The sequence below is a fragment of the Lutjanus erythropterus genome, chromosome 11, assembly GCF_056507025.1.
Source record: "Lutjanus erythropterus isolate fLutEry1 chromosome 11, fLutEry1.hap2, whole genome shotgun sequence".
Lineage (NCBI taxonomy): Eukaryota > Metazoa > Chordata > Actinopteri > Lutjaniformes > Lutjanidae > Lutjanus > Lutjanus erythropterus.
The window spans coordinates 41,518,075-41,539,633 of NC_139327.1; the positions used below are offsets into that span (position 1 = coordinate 41,518,075).

Here is a 21,559-nt window from a genome sequence, read left to right on the forward strand (position 1 = left end):
ACAGTATAATACACACACTACTACACCCTGACCGTAAATACACACAGTATAATACACCCTGACCGTAAATACACACAGTATAATACACACAGTACTACACCCTGACCGTAAATATACACAGTATAATACACACACTACTACACCCTGACCGTAAATACACACAGTATAATACACACACTAATACACCCTGACCGTAAATACACACAGTATAATACACACACTACTACACCCTGACCGTAAATACACACAGTATAATACACACACTAATACACCCTGACCGTAAATACACACAGTATAATACACACACTAATACACCCTGACCGTAAATACACACAGTATAATACACACACTAATACACCCTGACCGTAAATACACACATACAGAATGACTGTAAATATATACACATATGCCTTAAATCACACACACACACACACTCACACACACACTCACACTCACACACACACACACACACATTTTTTCCAACCTTAAAGATTAGATTAAGTTTCTTCCCTGGTCTGTGAGTGTTTTAATGTGTGTGTGTGTATGTGTGTGTGTGTGTGTGTGTGTGTGTGTGTGTGTGTGAGTGTGAGTGTGTGTGTGTGTGTGTGTGTGTATGTGTGTGTGTGTGTGTGTGTGTGTGTGTGTGTGTATGTGTGTGTGTGTATGTGTGTGTGTGTGTGTGTGTGTGTGTGTGTATGTGTGTGTGTGTGTGTGTGTGTGTGTGTGAGTGTGTGTATGTGTGTGTGTGTGTGTGTGTGTATGTGTGTGTGTGTATGTGTGTGTGTGTGTATGTGTGTGTGTGTATGTGTGTGTGTGTGTGTGTGTGAGTGTGTGTTCACATGTTAAAGTCATCAGTCAGGAATCTGTTATTGGAAGGAAACTTGTGGCCTCTCCTCCCTTTAACTCCTTAAACTCTGAAAATATTTTGATTTCCATCTTTTTAAATTCTTCATGTTCCACCTTAAATGTTCCACCTTAAGTAGCTCTGGTTGTGATGTATAATATAACAGTGTTTATTTGGTATTAAGGCTGTCATGCATCATGATTTTTCTGTGTGTTTGCAGCTGATGAGCGCTGTCGTGTGTACTGTCAGTCGAAGGAAACAGGCGCTGTGGTTTCTATGAACAGAATGGTGCATGATGGGACGAAGTGTTCCTACAGTGATGCCTACAGCGTGTGCGTCCGAGGAGAGTGTGAGGTCTTTATTTAGTTTCTCAACTTCTTTGTTTGTACAAAAAGTAAAACTGTATTAAACTGTACAGAAATGTAATATGTAAATGACACCATAACATGTTTACAGTCTCTGTCTATAATCAGTGAATTTTATTCATTTTGTTATTTTTTAACATTTTGTTTTATATTACCATGTTTTATGTATCTAGTAGTATAGTACATTATAACAGACACACAGATACAGACACAGCTGGACATGAACAGTTTGTATTAAAAATCACTCAAACAGACACTTTGATCCTGCTCTGAATCTGCAGTGTTAACTACATCAGCAGTTATTCTCCTTTTTCATCCTGTTCACTGCAGCTCAACGCCACAAAACTCACAGCCACATCGTTGCTTTCAATTTAAAAAACATGCAGCAGGTCAAACGAGTAAAATGTGAGCCGTTACTGACCAGTACAGACATTAAAACATCTGTAACTGCAGTTCAATGACTGCCAGATGTTATATCCAGTGGTGGAAAGAGCACTAAACATGTGTACTCAAGTACAAGTACTGTTACATGACTATAACATTACTCAATTACAAGTAAAATAACTTGTGTTAGAACAATACTTCAGTAAAAGTACAAAGTATATATAATGAGTTACTTCCACCCCAGGTTATATCTGATTCAGGCTAAAATTCTGGATCAGGTATCAGTGAGAACGAGAGCACGGACCCTGTTTCAGACCCTCACACTCGGGTATTGGATCATTATTCAGTATCAGCTGATATGCAAAGTTCAGGTATCAGGAAGGAAAAAAAATGGTATCAGAAAAGCATTGCATGGACATTATGTCTCTGGGTCATTTGTCCATCTGGTCCGTTCCTGTGAACCCAGTGTTTCAATAACGCCTCGAGGTCATTTCATCAAACAAATGATGAGTTGTTAAAGCTAAACTGGAACACAACATTTTCACAAAATTAAAACAGAAGATGGCTGTTATGTTGTTCACCTTTCTTTACTTTCCTGATAGTTGTGAGCTTGAAAGACCCCCACATGTAGTGATCTGTCTGTAGAAGACTCAGCTGAGACACGTTTAGGAGTTTCACCAAGTCAGTGGTGTCTCCTCCATATCAGAAAGACAGACCACTGGTCTTCCAATTAAGATCTTCTCCTCTCCTCTCTCCTTGTTTCCTCTCTCCTCATGCAGCATGTGGGCTGTGATGGACAGATCGCTTCAGACCAGCAGGAGGATCGATGTGGTGTCTGTGGAGGAGATAACTCCAGCTGTAAGATCATCAAAGGAAATTTCACCCGCAGCACCAAGAAACAAGGTCTCTGAAACACCAGATCAGAGGAGATAGTTCAGGTTTCTAAAGCTTTGTGTCCAACTGAAACATGTTCCGGTCAAATATCAGAGGTCCAAAAAAGGTTAAACTCACAGCAGGTGGATCCTTGAAGATCCTTGAAGATGTTTCATGTCTTTGAACTGAAGCCCCTTGGATGAGAGACGTTTTCAAGGATCTACAACCGAGTCCTCTTTCCTTTGATTGAACCTCTGCTGGATTACTGTGACCTGGATGACTTGTTCTCATTCAGTACAAAACTTAAACACACAGTAAACACACAGTGAAGGGGATGGGCAGGATTCATTACTGATTGATTAATGATTACTAATTGATTAATGATTACTGTTCCCATGGTCTAGGTTACCTGAAGATCCTGGAGATCCCTAAAGGAGCCCGACACCTGCTGATCCAGGAGTTCAAAGGGACTCCTCACATCCTGGGTAAGAGGATGGAGGAGGAGGAGCTTATTTTGTCCAACATGAAGGACCTCTGTAGCTCGCCAGTTTGTGTTAAACCTCATTTTGATTGTTCGCTCCAGCGGTGAAGAACCAGGAGACGGGCCACCTCTTCCTCAACGATGAAGATGAGCTCCCAGAATCCCGAGTGGTGATTGAGAAGGGTGTGGCATGGGAGTACAGCAACAGTGAGGAGGAGGAGCAGGAGTCCATCCAGACCACAGGGCCACTAAAGTATGGAGTCCTGCTTATGGTCAGTCCATCAACATGGGAAACACAAGTCCAGCATGGTCACACTAATAATAATAATGCATTTTATTTATACGTGCCTGTCTTGACACTCAAGGTCACCTTGAAAAAGCAGACACAATATTAGATATATAAGAGACAATAAAAAAATAAATAAAATACAAAGACAGTTTAAAATGAGACAATGCAGTTGTGATCAGAGGGTGTGAACCAGTTTAAACAGATGGGTATTGAGTTTGGATTTGAAATGGTTCCAGTTCCAGAGCTGAATGCTCTGCTCCCCATGGTAACAAGATGGGTGGGGGGGTGGGGGGGGCGATGAGATGGATGGAGGAAGAGGATCTGAGGGACATGGAAGGGCGAGGTTGTGGACAGCTTTGAAGGTGAGGAGGAGTATTTTGTAGCTGATATGATGTGTGATGGGGAGCCAGTGTAGCTGCTGTAGAATAGGTGTGATGTGATGGATTAAAGGGGTGCAGGTAAAGATACGGGCGGCTGAGTTTTGGACCAGTTGTAGTTTATGGAGGGTTTTATGTGGAAGACCAAAGAGAAGAGAGTTACAATAATCTAAACAGGAGGTGACCAGACTGAACTAGAACAGCAGTTGAGTGAGGAGTGAGAGAAGGACGGAGCCGGTTGATGTTGTGAAGATGGAAGGAGGCAGACTGAGTGATGTTAATGACATGGGAGGCGAAGGAGAGGCTGCTGTCGAGGACGACACCCAGACTCTTAACCTGAGGGGAGGGAGAGATGGACGAGTTATCGATGGGAATAGAAAAATTATGGAGTTTGTTTGGCAATTGGTGCGGGACGAGGGTGGGAGTGTGGAGTTTGGTTGAAAGGTAGAGCTGGGTGTCAGCCACTTAGCAGTGAAAGTGAATATGATGTTGTGACCGGGGGGGGGGGGTAAACAATGAACAGCAGCCCTGGGGGACACCTGAGGTGATGAGGACTGGATACGAGGTGAATGATTTTAACTGAATGAACTGAGTGAAGCCTGAAAGGTATGAATGAAACCAGTTAAGAGGTGTGTTTGTGATCTGTCCAGAGGGATGGTGTGTGAAAGTGTGTCGAAGGCCGCAGTCAGATCAAGCAGAAGGAGAATGGATAGTGAACCGGAGTCAGCAGCAAGGAGGAGGTCATTGGTGACTTTAAGGAGTGATGTTTCAGTGATATAGGAGGGACGGAAACCAGATTGGAATTGTTCATATAAATGATTGCAGGATAGATGAGTGTGGAGTTGAGCAGCAACTGTTTTTTCAAGAATTTTGAAGAATGAATGGAAGATTTGAGATTGGACAAAAATGATTGAGGATACTGGGATCTGAACCAAGTTTGTTGAGTATTGGGGTTACAGCAGCTGTTTTGAGGGCAGAAGGAACAACATCAGTGGTAAAGAAAGAGTGTATGAAGTCTGGGACGAGAGGGGACAGAGAGGGGACGGTGGCTTTTACAAGGACAGTGGGAAGAGGGTCTAATTGGCAGGTTGATGATTTGGATTTTTGAATGATTTTGGAGACTTCATTGACTGAAGGAAGGGTGAATACTGAGAGTGAATTGGGGGGGCAAATAGAACTGGGGCAGGTGAAGTTGGAGCAGAGGAGGATGTAAGTTGTTGATGAATATGTTTGATTTTTGAAGGAAAAAATGATACCAAAGTGTTACAGACATCAGACGAGTACAGGTGGGGAGGAAGTGAATCCGGCGGTTTTGTAATATTTGTGAGTAGGAAGAAAAGGGCCTTAAGGGGCCTTCACATGACAAGAAATTTGCTCCTCGCTCACCGCCAGGTAGAGCGCAGAGACGCCGAGCAGAAACACAGAGAAAGACTTTTTCTTCCATTTTCTGTCCCTCCTCTGTTTGTATGTGTCGCTTCTGGCTACGTCACAATCAGCTGTTATCTCATTGGTTGCGCTTTGAAAGGTCAGCGGCAAACAAGGTCAAAGTTCAAATAATTTGAACTTTGGGTGCAGCGGTGAGCGGCAGATCCGAGCGGTGCGCCACGCCGAGGGTAGCGGTGTCTTGGTCGGATGCAAAGCGTCTTGACTGCTGATCGTGTGTAGGGGCCTTAGAGTCACCCTCATTTGAACTAATTAAACCAGAATAATATCTGGATTTAACTGTAGACATACAGTCTTTGTAGTGGAAAATTGATTTGAATACGTCTTTGTGCACAGTGAGACCAGTTTTCCTGTAGAGTCTTTCAAGTTGACGTCCTTTTGCTTTTAACTGTCTGAGAGTGGGAGTGAACCAAGGTGCAGTATGAGTGAATGACACACATCTGGTTTTGAGTGGAGCAAGATTGTTTAAAAGGTTATGAAGGCTGTTGTTGAAGTGTAAGAGATTATTCACCTGGGGTAGAAAACCTGTCAACACTGGGAAGGCTGTTGATACAAGAAGAATAAATGTCCAAGTTGATGTCCTTAATTTTATGGAAAGTTATATTGCGTCGGGGCTTGGATTTGGAGAGTGAGAGATTAACACACATGATAAAAACATATGGTCTGAGAGAGAGAGAGGGAATCTGCTTTGCAGTCAACAGGTGTAACACCTGAGCAGCAGATTAAGTCCAAGATATGTCCTTTAGCATGTGTGGGAAAATTGATATATTGCTGCAGTCCAAAGCTGTCCAAGCAGGATGTGAAGTCTTCGGTGAGAGTATTATTGGCATTGTCCATATGAATGTTAAAATCCCCCAGAAGTATTATGTTTGGTGAGAGTGTGGAGAGGTACATCAGGAAGTTTGAGAAGTCGGTAATAAAATCCTTGTTAGGCTTCGGTGGGCGATACAAGGTGGCAACAATAGTAGGAATAGGTCCAGAGAGCTGACGTACGGTGACATGAGTGACAGACAGGAACATTCACAGGCGCTATCCTCCACTTCTCGCCGTAAATAATTGTGAGACCTCCCCCTCGACCGGAAACACGAGGTTGAGCGACGTAAACAAACCCCGGAGGAGTAGCATCATTGTGGAGTAAAGTCATTTGACTGCTGCCACGTTTCAGTTAAACATAAAATGTCTTACGGTCTGCAAGGAGATCCTGCACTAGATGTTCCTTACTCATGAGTGAACGGATGTTGAAAAGACTGAAGTCCTGCTGTGGTTGACAGCTGTGTTAGCTGACCTAGCCAGGTAGGCCAGCACACTGTGATCAGCACAGCGACCGGTGTTCCTCAGTGGATGCCGAGCGGTAAGACCAGAAAGACTTGATGGATTTGGATCCGTCCCACCGGAGGTTCCGGCGGAAGCCACGGTGAATGTATTTCCAACGGGGCAGGTGTAAAATGTCTGGCTGTAGGAGCAGAGCTGGTGGTGGTGGCACATGCAGGTGTAAGCGGAGCTTAAGAAGCTCAACGGCAGAGTACTGGAGCAGTGCTGTCGTTGGATGATGGACTAAAGACAGGACAGTCCAGGCCAGCACAAGCCACACATAACTAGCCCACTTAGTTGCCAAAGCTGTGGCAGCAGAGGAGGCAGCGAGTAGGCTACCCTTAGTCCAAACACACACAGACACAGATGTCAGTTGACTTACTAAATAGAAGGACGGGGTTAACGAATGCTCAACACATAGATAACAACTGCAGAGTCCACAGGCGATAAAATGACCAAAAAGCCTAAGAAAGCCGGGGAGCAGCGGCAGCTAAAACACGCCAGCGTTCACTCAACCGGCCGGTGAATGACAACTTCAAATGTCTGGGTCTGATTAGAGTCTAAATGAGAGAAACTGCCTCCTGACTGTGTTCGTGTCCATCAGGTCCGTTCCCATGGTGAGTCCAAGGTGACAGTGTCCTATAAGTACATCATCCAGGATCGTCTTCGGTCCTCACTGGAGTCCAACCTGGTGCAGGAGGACGCCATCTTCTATGAGTGGGCACTGAAGAAGTGGTCACACTGCTCCAAACCCTGTGGAGGAGGTAATTGGCTGTCTTATGTGGTTACCAAGGTAACGGCTGCATGATAGCTAACACTGTTGTCTGTTTGCCAGGGAAACAGTACACAAGGTTTGGCTGCAGGAGAAAGGCTGATGGGAAAATGGTCCACAGGATGTTCTGCTCCAACATCAACAAACCAAGACCCATCAGCCGCAACTGCAACGCCAACGCCTGCAGCTCGCCAAGGTGGTACACTACATGTTGCTATGGTAACACACTACAGCTCACCATGCTGATACATCATTATTTTATTGTTTGAAATTGATCTGTTCTGCCTCCTCAGCTGGGTGACCGGGGAGTGGGAGGACTGCAGCGCCTCCTGTGGTCAGACAGGATGGCAGCGTCGCTGGGTGAACTGCCAGCAGGCATCCAGCACGGGACAGCAGCAGCGCTCTGTCCCCAGCAAACTCTGTGTTGAGGACCGCCCAGAGGGGAAACGACCCTGCAACCGCATCCCCTGCCCTTCTTCCTGGCGCGCTGGGCCCTGGACCCCGGTATGAACTATTCACAAAGTCACAAAGTTATTTTACCACCAGGAGTCCTAGAAATTATTGGACTGTATCGAACTCCTGTCTTTCTGAGCTACTTCTATCTTTCTTCTTGTTGGACTACCTCAGCTGTCTTTCTGGACTACCTCTAAATTATTTCTAATTTTCTTCTTCTTGGACTAGCCTTACATTTCTCCTTCTGGTTGCCTCTACTTTCCCTCTGTTTGTGCTACTTCTATCTTGTTTCGCCTTTGGACTACTCCTAACATCTGTCCATCTGGACTCCCTCTACCTTCTGTCTTTCTTGACTAACTAAAGCTTCTGTCCATCTGGACTACCTCTACCTTCTGTCTTTCTGGACTGCCTCAAATATCCCTCTGTCTGGACCACCTAATACTTCTTTCCTTCTGGACTACTTTTAACTTCTGTCTGTCCGGACTACCCCTTCCTTCCTTCCTCTGGACTACCTAATACTCCTGTCTGTCTGGACTGACTCTGTTTTTTGGACTGCCTCTCACTTTTCTATTTCTGGACTTCTTGTCTCTGGACTTCCTCTGAATTCATTCTTTCTGGACTTCTTCTTCCTCTTGTCTGGACCATGACCTATGTTAGCCAGTTAGGAACTGCTTTTAGCTTCAGGACTTTTTTTTTGAACATTAACTGATCGGTTTAGAATCTGCACATTCAAATCTAATCAACGTGTTTATGTTTGCAGTGTTCAGTATCTTGTGGAAACGGGACACAGGAGCGACAAGTTGCATGTTCAAGTCCCCAAAGTTCAGCCCAAAACTGCAGTGAGCCTCAACCAATCACAACCCGAACCTGCCAGGCCCCACCCTGTCGTGGTAGGCATCAACCAATCACATACTCTACCATTGTGACAGTGTTGGGAGTTGTTTGCTGTGTGTATCTGACTGCGTTTGTCTCCCCCTCCAGGTGATCAGAAGAACTCCATCATTCAGTGGCTGTCCAGGTCCAACACAAACTTCCCAGCTCCAAAGATCTCCTCCAGTAAATCACATGGACTCTTCATCCTCCTCCTCTCTTTGGGTGTCTCACTGTCCTGATCCGTCCTCTGGCTTCTTTTGTTTTTCTTTCTGTTGTTTCTGTTTATTCTCCTAATCCAGAGATATACTTGATTCCAACTACACCTTCTCATATGCACCTTATAGCTGCCTTGCATATCCTGCACCCAGTCGGAGCGATACTTAACATAACACATATGTGAACATATGATTAAATAGCAAATATGTCTCCAGCTTCAGCAGGCAGAGGTGATTATCATTGTTACCCAAGTTTTTGTTGTCTGAGATGATGGTAGTTTAGGAGACAGAAAAGCATAAAAGACGATAAAGACTAAAATTTGACCTCATGTTTTCTGCAGCGAGTTTATTTATTTATTGCGTCTTGTTTTGGGCTCATTGTGTTTTATTGGAGTTTACGATGATGCAGATAAAATCTGTCAGGTCTTTACCTGAAAACTTCATGTTGGACTCACTGTGGTCAAACATCATCAACTGAACCACTGATCCTCTTCTGTCTCCAGGGCAGCGTTGCCGTGGTGACCGCTCAGTGTTTTGCCGGATGGAGGTGTTGAGTCAGTACTGTTCCTTCCCTGAGTACCGCCAGATGTGTTGCAAGTCCTGCAGTGAGGGCAACTTCAGCAACTCTGCAAACTCAAGCAACTTGAGCAACTTCAACTTTAGCAGCACAAACTCACCGACCTCCAACAGCAGGTCAGAGCGAGAACCGACCTAATGACTTCATTTTATCTTTAACGTTAATATTTTATGTTTGTGTTTTCATGTTTGTTTTATTTTGAAAGTCTTCCCTCAGTCTGACCTGAAAAGAAGCTCAGTGAATCTGCTGAGAGAAGCTGCAGGTTTATTACAGCAACATCTGGTGGACGTTAGAGGAACCGCAGCTTCATCAGTCCAACATTTAATGAAATCCTCTGGTTCTAAGTTGTTGAATTAGAAACAAGAAGATTGATGTGAAATATTTAAGTTTTACTGTGAGGAACTTCAGCACCCACCATAATATTCAGTCTTAATGATTTCTGATCTGTTAAAGGCCCTGATTTTTTTTCTCAAACTTTTTATTAAAATGAGCACAAGACTTTCTGTCAAATAGTTTTTGCCATGTATCTGATTTCTTCTGACTGGTGTGAAAAGGACTGGGCTCAGTAGAAATAATGTGATGTCATGTGTTTCTGTGCAGTATCAATATTTAACGATATTTGAATGAAAACGGAGGAACAGTTTTGGTGTTGTCTGCTAATGTTGCCAGAACTGTCCATTAAAAAAAGCTCAACCCCCCCAGTCCTCATAAAACTGTTTACAGAGTTTTATTATTAAACTTCCAGTTAATATTGTATAAGGATTATCACGTCAGTTATTGATGAATGTTTAATGATCAGATTTGTTGTTTTTGTGGTCTTTTAACAGTCTTGATCTCACATCACTGACCTGTCCTGTTTTTGTCTCTCAGTTCATGGACTTTAACCATGGAGACAATGACATCAGCGTCCACACCCTCCTGGTCTGACAGCAGCTACATCATCAGTGACATCATCAGCACTACACCTACGAGCGTCACTGTAACTCCGCCCCCCACCAGCAGGAGCAGCACCGACTTCGTATACGTGGATTACGATGATTATGACGACTATTCGTCCTTCGAAGATCCCTCTTTTTCCTCAGACACTCCTGATATCATTCCAGATATTATTTTTACTGCTACTACTACAACTACTCCTGTTATTACTACAACTACTCCTGTTATTACTACAACTACTCCTGTTATTACTACAAATACTCCTGTTGTTACTACAACTACTCCTGTTATTACTACAAATACTCCTGTTGTTACTACAACTACTGCAACTACTACAAGACGCACCAGAAAAACTGCTCCACCTCATTTATTCAGGAGAAAAATTACAACTCCCACAATGCCCCCTGCTACAGTTCCCATAGTAACTGCTGAGGGTCACAGTCCTACACCAGTGGGGACATCTGCCGTCCCCGAGTTCCCCACCACAACACTGTCAGCTGATACTGATGACATCATCACCACCACACCTTCACCAAACAAAACGTCAGGTTGGAGGAAACTGCAAACTCAAGTTAATCTGACAGAAACTGAACCGACGCCGACTCCGTCTCCGCTGTCCTCCTTCATCCCGCTCTCTAAGAAGGAGAACAACTCAGTGGACGAGGTCCCGTACCGGATCGTGGGATTGGATGGGGACGTCGGCAGGGGACAGCAGAACTACTTTGTGCCGCGGATGCCGCCGTTCCGTGAGCGAACTCAGAACAAACGCATCCAGCAGCTGTTGAACGAGAAGCGGCGTCAGGATCTTCTGAGGAGGTCCAACAGGAGCAGAGAGGGCAGGACTGACAAGAGACGCGGCGGATTATAAAACAAAACGTTTTATCGTTCTTTCACGGTGCTGCTTGCCCACTCTGTGCTAACGCTAACAAACTCTTAACGAGAAACAGAAACAGACTGCAGACGACTGATGATGATGTCACAGCAGGTTGTCTCACCTGTCACCTTCATGTCAGTAGACGGCAGCGAAGCCTGACGTCCCGACGCCATCTTTAAAGGTCAACGACTCGTCTACGATCAAAACGTTTGCTTCATTCTCCTCCGGAAACTGCTCGTCTGTCAGAGGTTCTCATGATGTTTGTACCAAATAATCCTGTTTCTGAATAAAGCAAAATCTCATTCAGCTGATGATGTCACCATGAGTCATAAACACATGTTAAAGGAACAGTTCAACATTTACTGAAGTCTTCTTCAGATGTTCAGATTCACTGTGATTCACTCAAAAACTAAAAAGTTTATTGTAAACAACTTCCACACAAAACATTGAACTGGTTCAACTTAAAAACGTGAGTTAAAAGAACTGAGGCAGAATTTGACTTCTGTAAAAAACTAGTTGAATTAGCTGAACTTGAGAAAACATGTCCAATAAACCAAAGATATTAAGTTGAGCCAACAACTGAAGTTTGAGGACTGAAGTCCAAAACCTTCATCATGTTCACAGTGTTTTCATTATCGTGAACACAGAATTTATCTTCAAGAGTCTCACTGCATGTTTCCATTTGTTTTAATCAAACTATAAAAAGAAGCGTCACAGGAGAGTTTTAAAGGGAAAATCTGTCACTTTTCATGTTCCTCCAGTCACTGTTGATGGAAAATGCATCCATTAAAGAAATAAATTCCTCAGAGCTGCTGTGCTGCCAAGTTTTTTTCAATATGGCAGTGCTGAGTTTATTGCTTCAACTGATAACATGAAAAGTGACGAACTTGAACACAATGCATGCTGGGAACTGTGCTAATGTGCTGCGCCTGCACTCTAAAAATAAACGTTGCTTTGATAATGTGTGAGAAAATAATAAGTTGGTATAAACAGAGAAAGTTGCTGCAGCTGAACGTTGAGAAAGAAAAACTCATTTTATTGAACGAGAAACATAAAAACAACATTTTCAGTGTTTCTTTAACTGCGGACACTTTTAAATCCCAGCAGTGAAATTTTGGATTCATTTTAAAATTTCTGAAGTGACTGTTGAGACGTATAAACACAGTGTTATGAAACAACCTCGAAAAAAACAATAATAATCTAAATGATGTGATTTAAAACCATTTATGAATCATTTTATGGCTCCAGACACTTCGGTTCATGTTGGGATCTCAGTGTTCAGACGAGTTGATAAAATCACATTCTGACATTATTTCACGTGCAAACGCAGCTGTACACGTTTTATTTGTTTTATTGAACAAGAACTTGACCACAGAACATTAAAACACTGAGAACATACAACAAACAAGTGTTTGTGTAAACAAGCATAAAGTTTTCATGTTGTTTTAACCGTCTGTGTTTGGTGTCACTCTCATCTCTGTTCAGTAAATATGAAGCTAACGCTGCTTAGCTTAGCTTAGCTTAGCTTAGCATGAAAACAGGAAACAGTTCTCCTGACATCTGAACAAAAACTGGAGGCTAAAATCAACATTTAACAGGAAATATTCTTTATTTTTACACGTGCATGAGAAGCATCTGCACTCTGTTGTTGTTGTTGTTGTTGTTGTTGTTGTTGTTGTTGTTGTTGTTGTTGTTGTTGTTGATGATTCTTTCAGCCCTGCAGCCTCAGCTGGTTTTAACAGCGTTCTGATGGAGGTTTGTTCTGTGTGCACTTTGTTCAGACTGATCCACAGTTCTTGGTGTTCTTTGTTGGGTTCTGTGTGGATCATGAGGAGCAGCTGCTCGTCTGTCAGAACATCAAACTGAATTCACATCACATGAGTCACAGTGGGAACAGCTGACGCCTGTAAACCTGTTTGTTTTCCTGCTCCATCACATCCAGATGAGACAAGAATCCGACATCTTTCATCTTTTTAACTGCAGCTCTCTTCTCTTCTGAAAATCACATTAAAAATCATCAGAACAACAAGCACAAAAATTTGGGCTCTTTAATCTTCCAACTTTATTTTGGACGAATAAAGTCGTAAAAACCAAGGCGGATAAAAAAAGAACAAAACAAATAATAAAACTGAACAATAAAATTGACTGTCAGGATTTGTACTTCATGAGTTTTTAAGTCGAGTTCATTTTTCTAACAAAACAAAAATGATAAATTCAACCTCTTTTTCCTCCACAATAATCCCATATCAAATATTTTTGGGCTGCAACAAATGAGTTTTTTCATTATTAATTAATCTGGATTTTTTTTCCTTGATTCATTATCTTATAAAATGTAAACACTTGTGTCTCAGTTTCTGTAACACGACTTGTTGAAATGTTTTGCTTTGATTCAGTTTATTGAGATTTCAAACAGAGAAAAGAAATGGAGTGAACTCAAAATCAAATTAATCAGGAGTTTGATTAATTGATTATAAAATAGTTTTGCATTAATGTTTGTAGTGTGTGAGTATTTTAATATAAATCAGTGGTGGTAGAAGTTCTTACATCTTCAGGAAATAAACTTTAGAAACATATTTATATTGGATTTATATTTTTTAGGCTGTTTTATATTTTGTATCAGGGCCAGGCATAAGAGGAAAAATAATGGAGGAAGTTTTTTTTTTTTTTTTGCATTTTGAGAATAAAGTTGAAATGTTATTATTTATTAGATGTATTGCATTTTTTTGACCAGGCCTACTTCATACAGCTTTTTAACAATTATCATAACAGGAAATATTAGTATTAATAATTTCAATCTGTAAATTAGCTGCAGTCTGTAAAATGTACAATATTTACCCCTAAAAATGAAGACAGAGTGGAATAGAAACATGACAGAAAATAGAAAGTAAACGTTTTTGATTACAGTACAGTATTTGAGTAAATGTACTCAGTTACATTTCAGCCCTGTCTGACATGTAAACAGTGGATTTCTGCAGCCTGAGACTCGCTGCCTGTGAAGACAAACTCAGGGCAGCATCGAACCGCTTCAGCTCCTGTCAGTATAAACTCCGGGCTTCACTGACACTTCGTCTGTCCTTGACGGTGTTCAGCAGAATTAAAGATGGCGGCCGCCGTGGTTCGGAGTCTGGGCTCCAGTTTGGCTAAAAACCTCCGAGAGATCCGAATCCACGTCTGCCAGAAGTCCGCGGCCAGTCAGGGGGCCAGGTGAGCTCCGAGGGCGGAAAGAGCTGCTGATTAATCAATACACAAATATTAATCAATACGACCAGAGATCTGTTAGCCTTTTAGCCTAGCATCATCATAGAGAATGACCTGAACAGTGCTAGCAGCTAACAGCTAACAGCTAACACCTAACACCTAACGTTAGAATGACCGCAGAGTTAGCTGTTAGCCGTTAGCTGTTAGCCGTTAGCTGTTAGCCGTTAGCTGTTAGCTTTTAGCCGTCCACACAGAGCAGAATGATTTTATTCATAATTAAACTTTTAATGAGTTTAAAAACGAACAGTTTTGCTGACATTTTAGTTACATTTGACTAAATAATTCAACCAGTTCATGTTTTTTATTGTTTGTTTAATAAAAACATCAGTTTTTTCATCATCTGTTTTCATCCAAACCGATTAACTTAGATAAAAACACTGGAACATAACTCATTAAATAGATTTAAAACACAAAATCTATTTAAAGTTAATGTGTTTTTTAAGGTGTCAAACTCTGGTAATCCTGCAGGAATATGTAAAAATCTAATCTTTCATCAGCATAATGAAGTTATTTGTTCTTTGCTTCTGTTTGCTGCTTTCATAAACTGCTGACATATTTGTTTTCTTTGCGCTATAATTAATAACCACAGTTCATATTGTCATGTCTGCTGTTGTTATTTGTTTGTGTCTTGTTGTTGTTGTTGTCCTTCCTGACCTGCTTCACTCATAAACATTTACAGTCTTTAAACTTTATAGTGTTTTGTTTCTATTCAGTTCAACTGACTTTACTGGTATTAATGTCGTATAAACAATATTTTCAAATCATCAACAATAAAACAGTTGAGACATTTTCTCTGTTTTATGGATTCACAATAAATATTATAAGAAATGAATTTGAATTCTCAGGCAAACTATAAAAGTAAAGGTTCTGTTGAACTGAACATCTTAGAGTCAGACCTGTTCTCTGTTTTTGTCGTCATGGTGATGTCAGTTAGATTTGCAGGATGACATCATCAGTCTGACCCTTTCTTCCTCTCAGCTGTTCAGAAACTACAGATGACATCGTCTTTATAAAACACAAACACGTGAAACAGAAGAAAATCCATACTGTGCATTTTAAGATTATTTATTAACCTTTGTTGTTGTTGGACTGGAGCATCCTTTCATCCGTAATACGTCCAATCAATCTATACGTCCAATCAATCTGTACGTCCAATCAGTCTATACGTCCAATCAATCTGTACGTCCAATCAGTCTATACGTCCAATCAGTCTATACGTCCAATCAATCTATACGTCCAATCAATCTGTACGTCCAATCAATCTGTACGTCCAATCAGTCTGTACGTCCAATCAGTCTGTACGTCCAATCAGTCTGTACGTCCAATCAATCTGTACGTCCAATCAGTCTATACGTCCAATCAATCTTTATGTCCCAAACGTGGCAGAATTAACTGTAAAGTTGTCTTTTAACTTGAAACACTAATTGATTATTTTCTTCAAAATGAGAAATTGAATATTTGCGGTGACATCACGTGTCATAGGACAGCTGACTCCTCCTCCTGTGATGTCACTCTGTACTGACTCCATGTGTGTCTCTGTCTCACAGAGACTTTGTGGAGCAGCACTACGTGAGTCTGAAGACGTCCAACCCGGACTTTCCGATCCTGATCAGAGAGTGTTCTGGAGTCCAGGCCAGAGTCTGGGCCAGATACGGTCAGTCTGCACCACGCTCACCTCTTAAAGGGCCATTACACTCTTTTAGCATCGTGACTTGTCAGTCAACAGACGAGTTAACAAACAAACAGACGGAGGCTCAGCAGGTCCAAACTTCAGTTTCCAGCTGTTCGTGTTTCTCCGTGTTTGAATACAATCTGAAATATTCAAACTTCCTACAGATTCAAAATGTAAAATAATTTTCCATCAGCTAGTTTGAGCTCAGGGTAGAAATCTGGTTCCTCACAGTTTGATTGTGTTTGATCAACATTTTCTAATATTTCATGGATTAAACAACTAATTGATTGGTGGAAAAAAAATATCACCAGCTTAATCATGAAAAATGGGTCCAAACATGAAAACAGGTGGAGCATGTTTGGACCTGTTTTTCAATTGATGAGGTTGTAACAGGATTAATTAATACATTTTCAATATTTTCTGACATTTAATGGACCACAGAACTGATCAATTAGTGGAAAAAATGATCACCAGATTGATCACTAGTTGAATTAGACTGACAGAATTCAAATAAAAGATCAGATCTGATCATGTTTCACTAAATTCAGTTTGAATATTATCAGTAAATATCTGTGTAATGATAATAATTATTCTAACCGTAATGATGATATTAATGATGATGTTTATGTTTTGTGTTCAGATTTCGGTAAAGAGAGCAGCGTCTCAGTGGACAACATGTCAGCTGATCAGGTGGCCAAAGCTGTGGAGACTCTGGTTCAGTCCAGACCTTAAACCCCCCTCCTGTCTGCTGGAAGTGGTTCAGTCCAGGATCCACTCACCTGCTTCATGACTTCTCTTTGGATGTAAATGTGTTGATATGAATAAACCATTAATAATAAATGTCATTAATGTCACTCAGCTGCGTCCTCCAGAGGTTTTCTTTATTTTCTCTGGACTGTTGAAGGTTTTTACTGATTTATCAAAGTATAACTTTATTTGCTTTTAGGTAGATTTCAGTGGATCTTTAAGGGTTTTATTTGGATTTAAGGAGGTTTGACTGAGTAATAAAGTAGGTTTTATTGATTTTACAAAGGATTTTATTCTGATTTAAGAGGAATGTGTTGGGTTTAAAGGAGGTTTCCCTTTTTTTAAGGGATTTAATTAGGCTTTAAGGATATTTTAATGGGTTTTCAGGGTCGAGGGGCTCACAGGGGGTTTTACTCTCTTTAAGGCCTATATATGAAAATGACTGTGTTTTAAGGGGATTTCACTGGTGTGTGACGCTTTCAGTGAGTTAAAAGGAAAATAAAGATGTGTGAAGAATTTTAATGGCTCTGAAACAGCTGCCTTTGAAACCAAATGAACCTCTCTAGTTCTCTTTATTATTTCTGAGTTCTCGCTGTATGTTCTAATGTCACAAACATCTGCAAGTGGATCAGTTTAAGTTTTCACAGACTCATATTTTTGAAATATGAATCTGTTTAATAAGTGCTGCGTGTGCGTCGTCCTTCAGTTCCTCCACCTGTGTTTGTAACATTCGATTGAATCCGTCTGTTAATAAATGTGTAGAATGAAGCAGAAATGACAGTTTGGTGTGCAGCAGGAACACCAGCTGGTCCTGGAGAACCTTCAGCAGTGCCTGTGTTGACCTGCAGGGGGCAGCGCTGCTCTGAACCACCTCTGACACAAACTGCTTTCAATCATCAGACTGTGAAAAGTTTGTGTGCAGCTCTGCTCCTCCTGACAAAACTTTACTAAACATGTTCAAACAGAAAATATCATTCTGAAGACATTTAACAACAAATACAAGCAGCATGAACCAGAAAGAAAAATGTAAAGAGAAAAAGAAAATAACTGAAACAAATAATAAAAGACTAAATTAGCTTTAAGATCTTTAGTGTCTTTATAATGTGAGTAACTGAGTCTTAAGGCTCTTTAACAGTGTTACACTTAAAAAACAGGACAACGGGCAACTTTATTTTTCCTGGTGTTGGATATGTTTTGAATGTTTTCTTTTTTTCCACAGCTCTGACAGAACAACAATGATTACATCACTGCCGTAAAACAGACGAGTGTCGCGCTGTCCGTCAAAAAAAAACAAAACACTTCTCCTTTCTATACAAACAACAAGAATAATACCAGGATCAACTAACACTGTCACACAGTCTGCGACTAGAGTCTGAGACTAGAGTCTGAGACTAGAGTCTGTGACTGGAGTCTGAGACTAGAGTCTGTGACTGGAGTCTGTGACTGGAGTCTGAGACTAGAGTCTGTGACTAGAGTCTGTGACTAGAGTCTGCGACTAGAGTCTGCGACTAGAGTCTGCGACTGGAGTCTGAGACTGGAGTCTGTGACTGGAGTCTGTGACTAGAGTCTGTGACTAGAGAGTCTGAGACTAGAGTCTGTGACTAGAGTCTGTGACTGGAGTCTGAGACTAGAGTCTGAGACTAGAGTCTGTGACTGGAGTCTGAGACTAGAGTCTGTGACTGGAGTCTGTGACTGGAGTCTGAGACTAGAGTCTGTGACTAGAGTCTGCGACTAGAGTCTGCGACTGGAGTCTGAGACTGGAGTCTGAGACTGGAGTCTGTGACTAGAGTCTGTGACTGGAGTCTGTGACTAGAGTCTGTGACTAGAGAGTCTGAGACTAGAGTCTGAGACTGGAGTCTGTGACTAGAGTCTGTGACTAGAGTCTGCGACTAGAGTCTGCGACTAGAGTCTGAGACTGGAGTCTGAGACTGGAGTCTGCGACTGGAGTCTGCGACTAGAGTCTGAGACTAGAGTCTGAGACTGGAGTCTGAGACTGGAGTCTGAGACTAGAGTCTGCGACTGGAGTCTGCGACTAGAGTCTGAGACTGGAGTCTGAGACTGGAGTCTGCGACTGGAGTCTGAGACTGGAGTCTGTGACTGGAGTCTGAGACTAGAGTCTGAGACTAGAGTCTGAGACTAGAGTCTGCGACTAGAGTCTGAGACTAGAGTCTGCGACTGGAGTCTGAGACTGGAGTCTGTGACTGGAGTCTGTGACTGGAGTCTGAGACTAGAGTCTGAGACTAGAGTCTGAGACTAGAGTCTGCGACTAGAGTCTGAGACTGGAGTCTGAGTCTGCGACTGGAGTCTGAGACTAGAGTCTGAGACTGGAGTCTGAGACTAGAGTCTGAGACTAGAGTCTGTGACTGGAGTCTGAGACTAGAGTCTGAGACTGGAGTCTGAGACTAGAGTCTGAGACTAGAGTCTGAGACTGGAGTCTGTGACTGGAGTCTGAGACTGGAGTCTGAGTCTGCGACTGGAGTCTGAGACTAGAGTCTGAGACTGGAGTCTGAGACTAGAGTCTGAGACTAGAGTCTGTGACTGGAGTCTGAGACTAGAGTCTGAGACTAGAGTCTGTGACTGGAGTCTGAGACTGGACAGGGCCTTTCTGTGTGGAGTTTACATGTTCTCCTAGTGTATGTGTGGGTTCTCTCTGGGTTCTCCTGCTGCCTCCCACAGTTCAAAGACATGCAGGTTAATTGTTGACTCTAAATCAGACCTAGGAACTGTACGGCCCGCGGGCCGGATCCGGTCCACATGATGGTTCTATCCGGCCCGCGATGTCGAAGACAAACCACGCCGTTTTACTTAGGAGGCTTAAGAGATGAATGAACTGATCTAAACCAGCTTTTATTTTGAAATTCTTGTGTTGTGCGAGGGCGCTTGCTGTCACAATTGATTGACGCGTGATGTTTGCGTGATGGTCGCTGCGTCTTGTGTCGAGGTGACTGAGACACGAAACACACACACAACTTTTGTGGAAACATGTTTGTAGTTGGTTGAATATTGAGATCAAGAGTTGTTCGTTCAATAAGTTTCAGGTGAAGATGATGTCAGAGAACATATCTAAGATGGTGAACATCGTTTTCATTCTGGGGAAATATCATATACATAAAAATAAATGGACAAACAGCAAACCTCCATAGTCTGTTTTAAAAATGAAATCAAAATTGATTTATCATCTTACTTTCAGAAGTTAATCAGTCTTTATGAGATTTATATGAAAACATGTCAAAGTCTTTTTAAGTTATAATCTGTGAAATGTTACACTTAAAGCTCCTTATCTCAATTATCAACACCTACTATTATTTATTATTTTATTTTATAAGTTTAATTGACTTTATTATGTGAAATCTTTTTTTAAAATCCTGTTATTGTTCTGTTACAAATTTCAAGAACTGTTTTTAAAAAGTTTATAATGTAAAATGTATTTTGTAAATGAGAAATATGTTTTATCTCCATGTCAATATATTTTGAAGCTTCCTGTTTCAGATGCAACTGAAGGTTTTGTTAATGCAAATGTGAGTTTTGTTTTAAATCTGCAACGTAATTTGAATTGTAGAATAAAAAGAGGCATTAGCGGAAGTATTGATCATATGACTGCAAACACCTGACTGTCACCTGATCGATAAGCTGACAGGCTCTGATTGGCTCTTAACTTTGACAACAAACACCACATGTTGTATAAAATAGTAATTTTCTGTGTAACTGTAATATTTAATGACATATTGATCTTCTGTTGTCTGATGAATAATCAGATATTTAGTGTCTGATAATAATAAAGGTTCTATATGACTGATCAAAAGAACAGTTTGGTTCTTTACAAGGCAGATAAAAGAACCGATGAGTCAAAAGGAGGATCTCTTCTATTTTAACTTCAATCAACGATCAAGAACGCACTTTATTTCTTCAGCTGTGATCAATGACCTGCAGACTACAGGTGACCTGCAGGTGACCTGACAGGATGTTCGTGTCTCTTCCTCTAGTCTCTCTGAAGTCTGTTGAAAACTGTCCGACTGCGTCCTCCTGATCTCGTCTCTCCAGACGAGACGCACTTCATCTCAAACGAACCTATTGTTTCACGGAGGTCAGCAATAAGACTGTGTGCTTCGTTTGCAACAAACATGTTGTCGTGTAGAAAACTATTATTTTTTGTACAGATTTTTGTGTTTTTTAGCATCAACATCCACACTGAATTATCCAAACAACAAAAGTACTGCTGTTCTCATAAAGTGAAAGAAGTGATGTAGACGTGTTTACATGTCAGGACAGGAGGTCAACAGTTCTTATCAAAGAAGGAAACAGGAGAACATGATGAGTCCAACAATCACCTGTTTGTTCTGTGTCAACAAAACCGTATTATTTTGTCATGTGACTTGTTTTTGGCACTGAGAACCCACAGTGGATTATTAAAAAACAAACTAATGTTCTCATCTGAAAACAATCATTTGTTTTTTTTTCTTTTAGTATATTTTATATCAGTTCTTGTCAAAGATAAAACAGGATGAGATGCTTTAGAGAAAACTCCTGCAGGATTGAATGTTCTTGATAAGATGCTGTTTGGAATGATTTTAATATCATAAATAGTGAAGACTAAGAGTAAATGGACACTATGTTTTCTATATTTAATCTGTATGATAAAATTGAGGTACAGTTTTGCCCTTTAAGGAGAAATAATTGCCCCTGGTCTAAACTGTCCATAAGTGTGACAGTGAGTGGTTGTCTGTCTCTGTGATGACCTCACATCTTGTCCAGATTAAACCCAGCTGGGATAAGCTCCACCCCCCGACTCTGACTGCGGCCTGCAGGAGGCGCTGT

The 21,559-nt window shown here is 41.4% G+C and overlaps 2 protein-coding genes across 2 annotated transcripts in view; both read left to right on the forward strand.

Annotated features, from left to right (window-relative positions):
- LOC146319663 (A disintegrin and metalloproteinase with thrombospondin motifs 2-like) overlaps positions 1–11,378 on the forward strand; it is a 33,409-nt gene extending 22,031 nt beyond the window's left edge. Inside the window, exons 15-25 of the mRNA XM_084730227.1 lie at positions 1,065–1,198; positions 2,373–2,496; positions 2,871–2,951; positions 3,050–3,219; positions 6,972–7,131; positions 7,203–7,335; positions 7,433–7,643; positions 8,353–8,482; positions 8,574–8,648; positions 9,184–9,373; positions 10,128–11,378. Of these exons, the coding sequence (XP_084586353.1) occupies positions 1,065–1,198; positions 2,373–2,496; positions 2,871–2,951; positions 3,050–3,219; positions 6,972–7,131; positions 7,203–7,335; positions 7,433–7,643; positions 8,353–8,482; positions 8,574–8,648; positions 9,184–9,373; positions 10,128–11,061 (2,342 nt within the window). The 3' untranslated portion in view covers positions 11,062–11,378. The remainder of the gene's footprint in view (positions 1–1,064; positions 1,199–2,372; positions 2,497–2,870; positions 2,952–3,049; positions 3,220–6,971; positions 7,132–7,202; positions 7,336–7,432; positions 7,644–8,352; positions 8,483–8,573; positions 8,649–9,183; positions 9,374–10,127) is intronic.
- A 2,737-nt stretch (positions 11,379–14,115) lies between these two features.
- On the forward strand, positions 14,116–16,851 carry ndufa2 (NADH:ubiquinone oxidoreductase subunit A2). Its single transcript, XM_084730237.1, has 3 exons — positions 14,116–14,271; positions 15,873–15,979; positions 16,638–16,851. Exons 1-3 carry the CDS (start codon positions 14,168–14,170, stop codon positions 16,727–16,729), a joined length of 303 nt encoding a protein of 100 aa, XP_084586363.1. The 5' UTR covers positions 14,116–14,167; the 3' UTR covers positions 16,730–16,851.
- The last annotated feature ends 4,708 nt before the right edge of the window (positions 16,852–21,559 follow it).

Bases quoted from the DNA above. Each gene is read 5' to 3' on its own strand.
- ndufa2 (XM_084730237.1), top strand. From the start codon at position 14,168: ATGGCGGCCGCCGTGGTTCGGAGTCTGGGCTCCAGTTTGGCTAAAAAC. The intron at 14,272-15,872 runs GTGAGCTCCGAG...TCTGTCTCACAG, and splicing joins GCGGCCAGTCAGGGGGCCAG to AGACTTTGTGGAGCAGCACT. The intron at 15,980-16,637 runs GTCAGTCTGCAC...TTTTGTGTTCAG, and splicing joins CAGAGTCTGGGCCAGATACG to ATTTCGGTAAAGAGAGCAGC.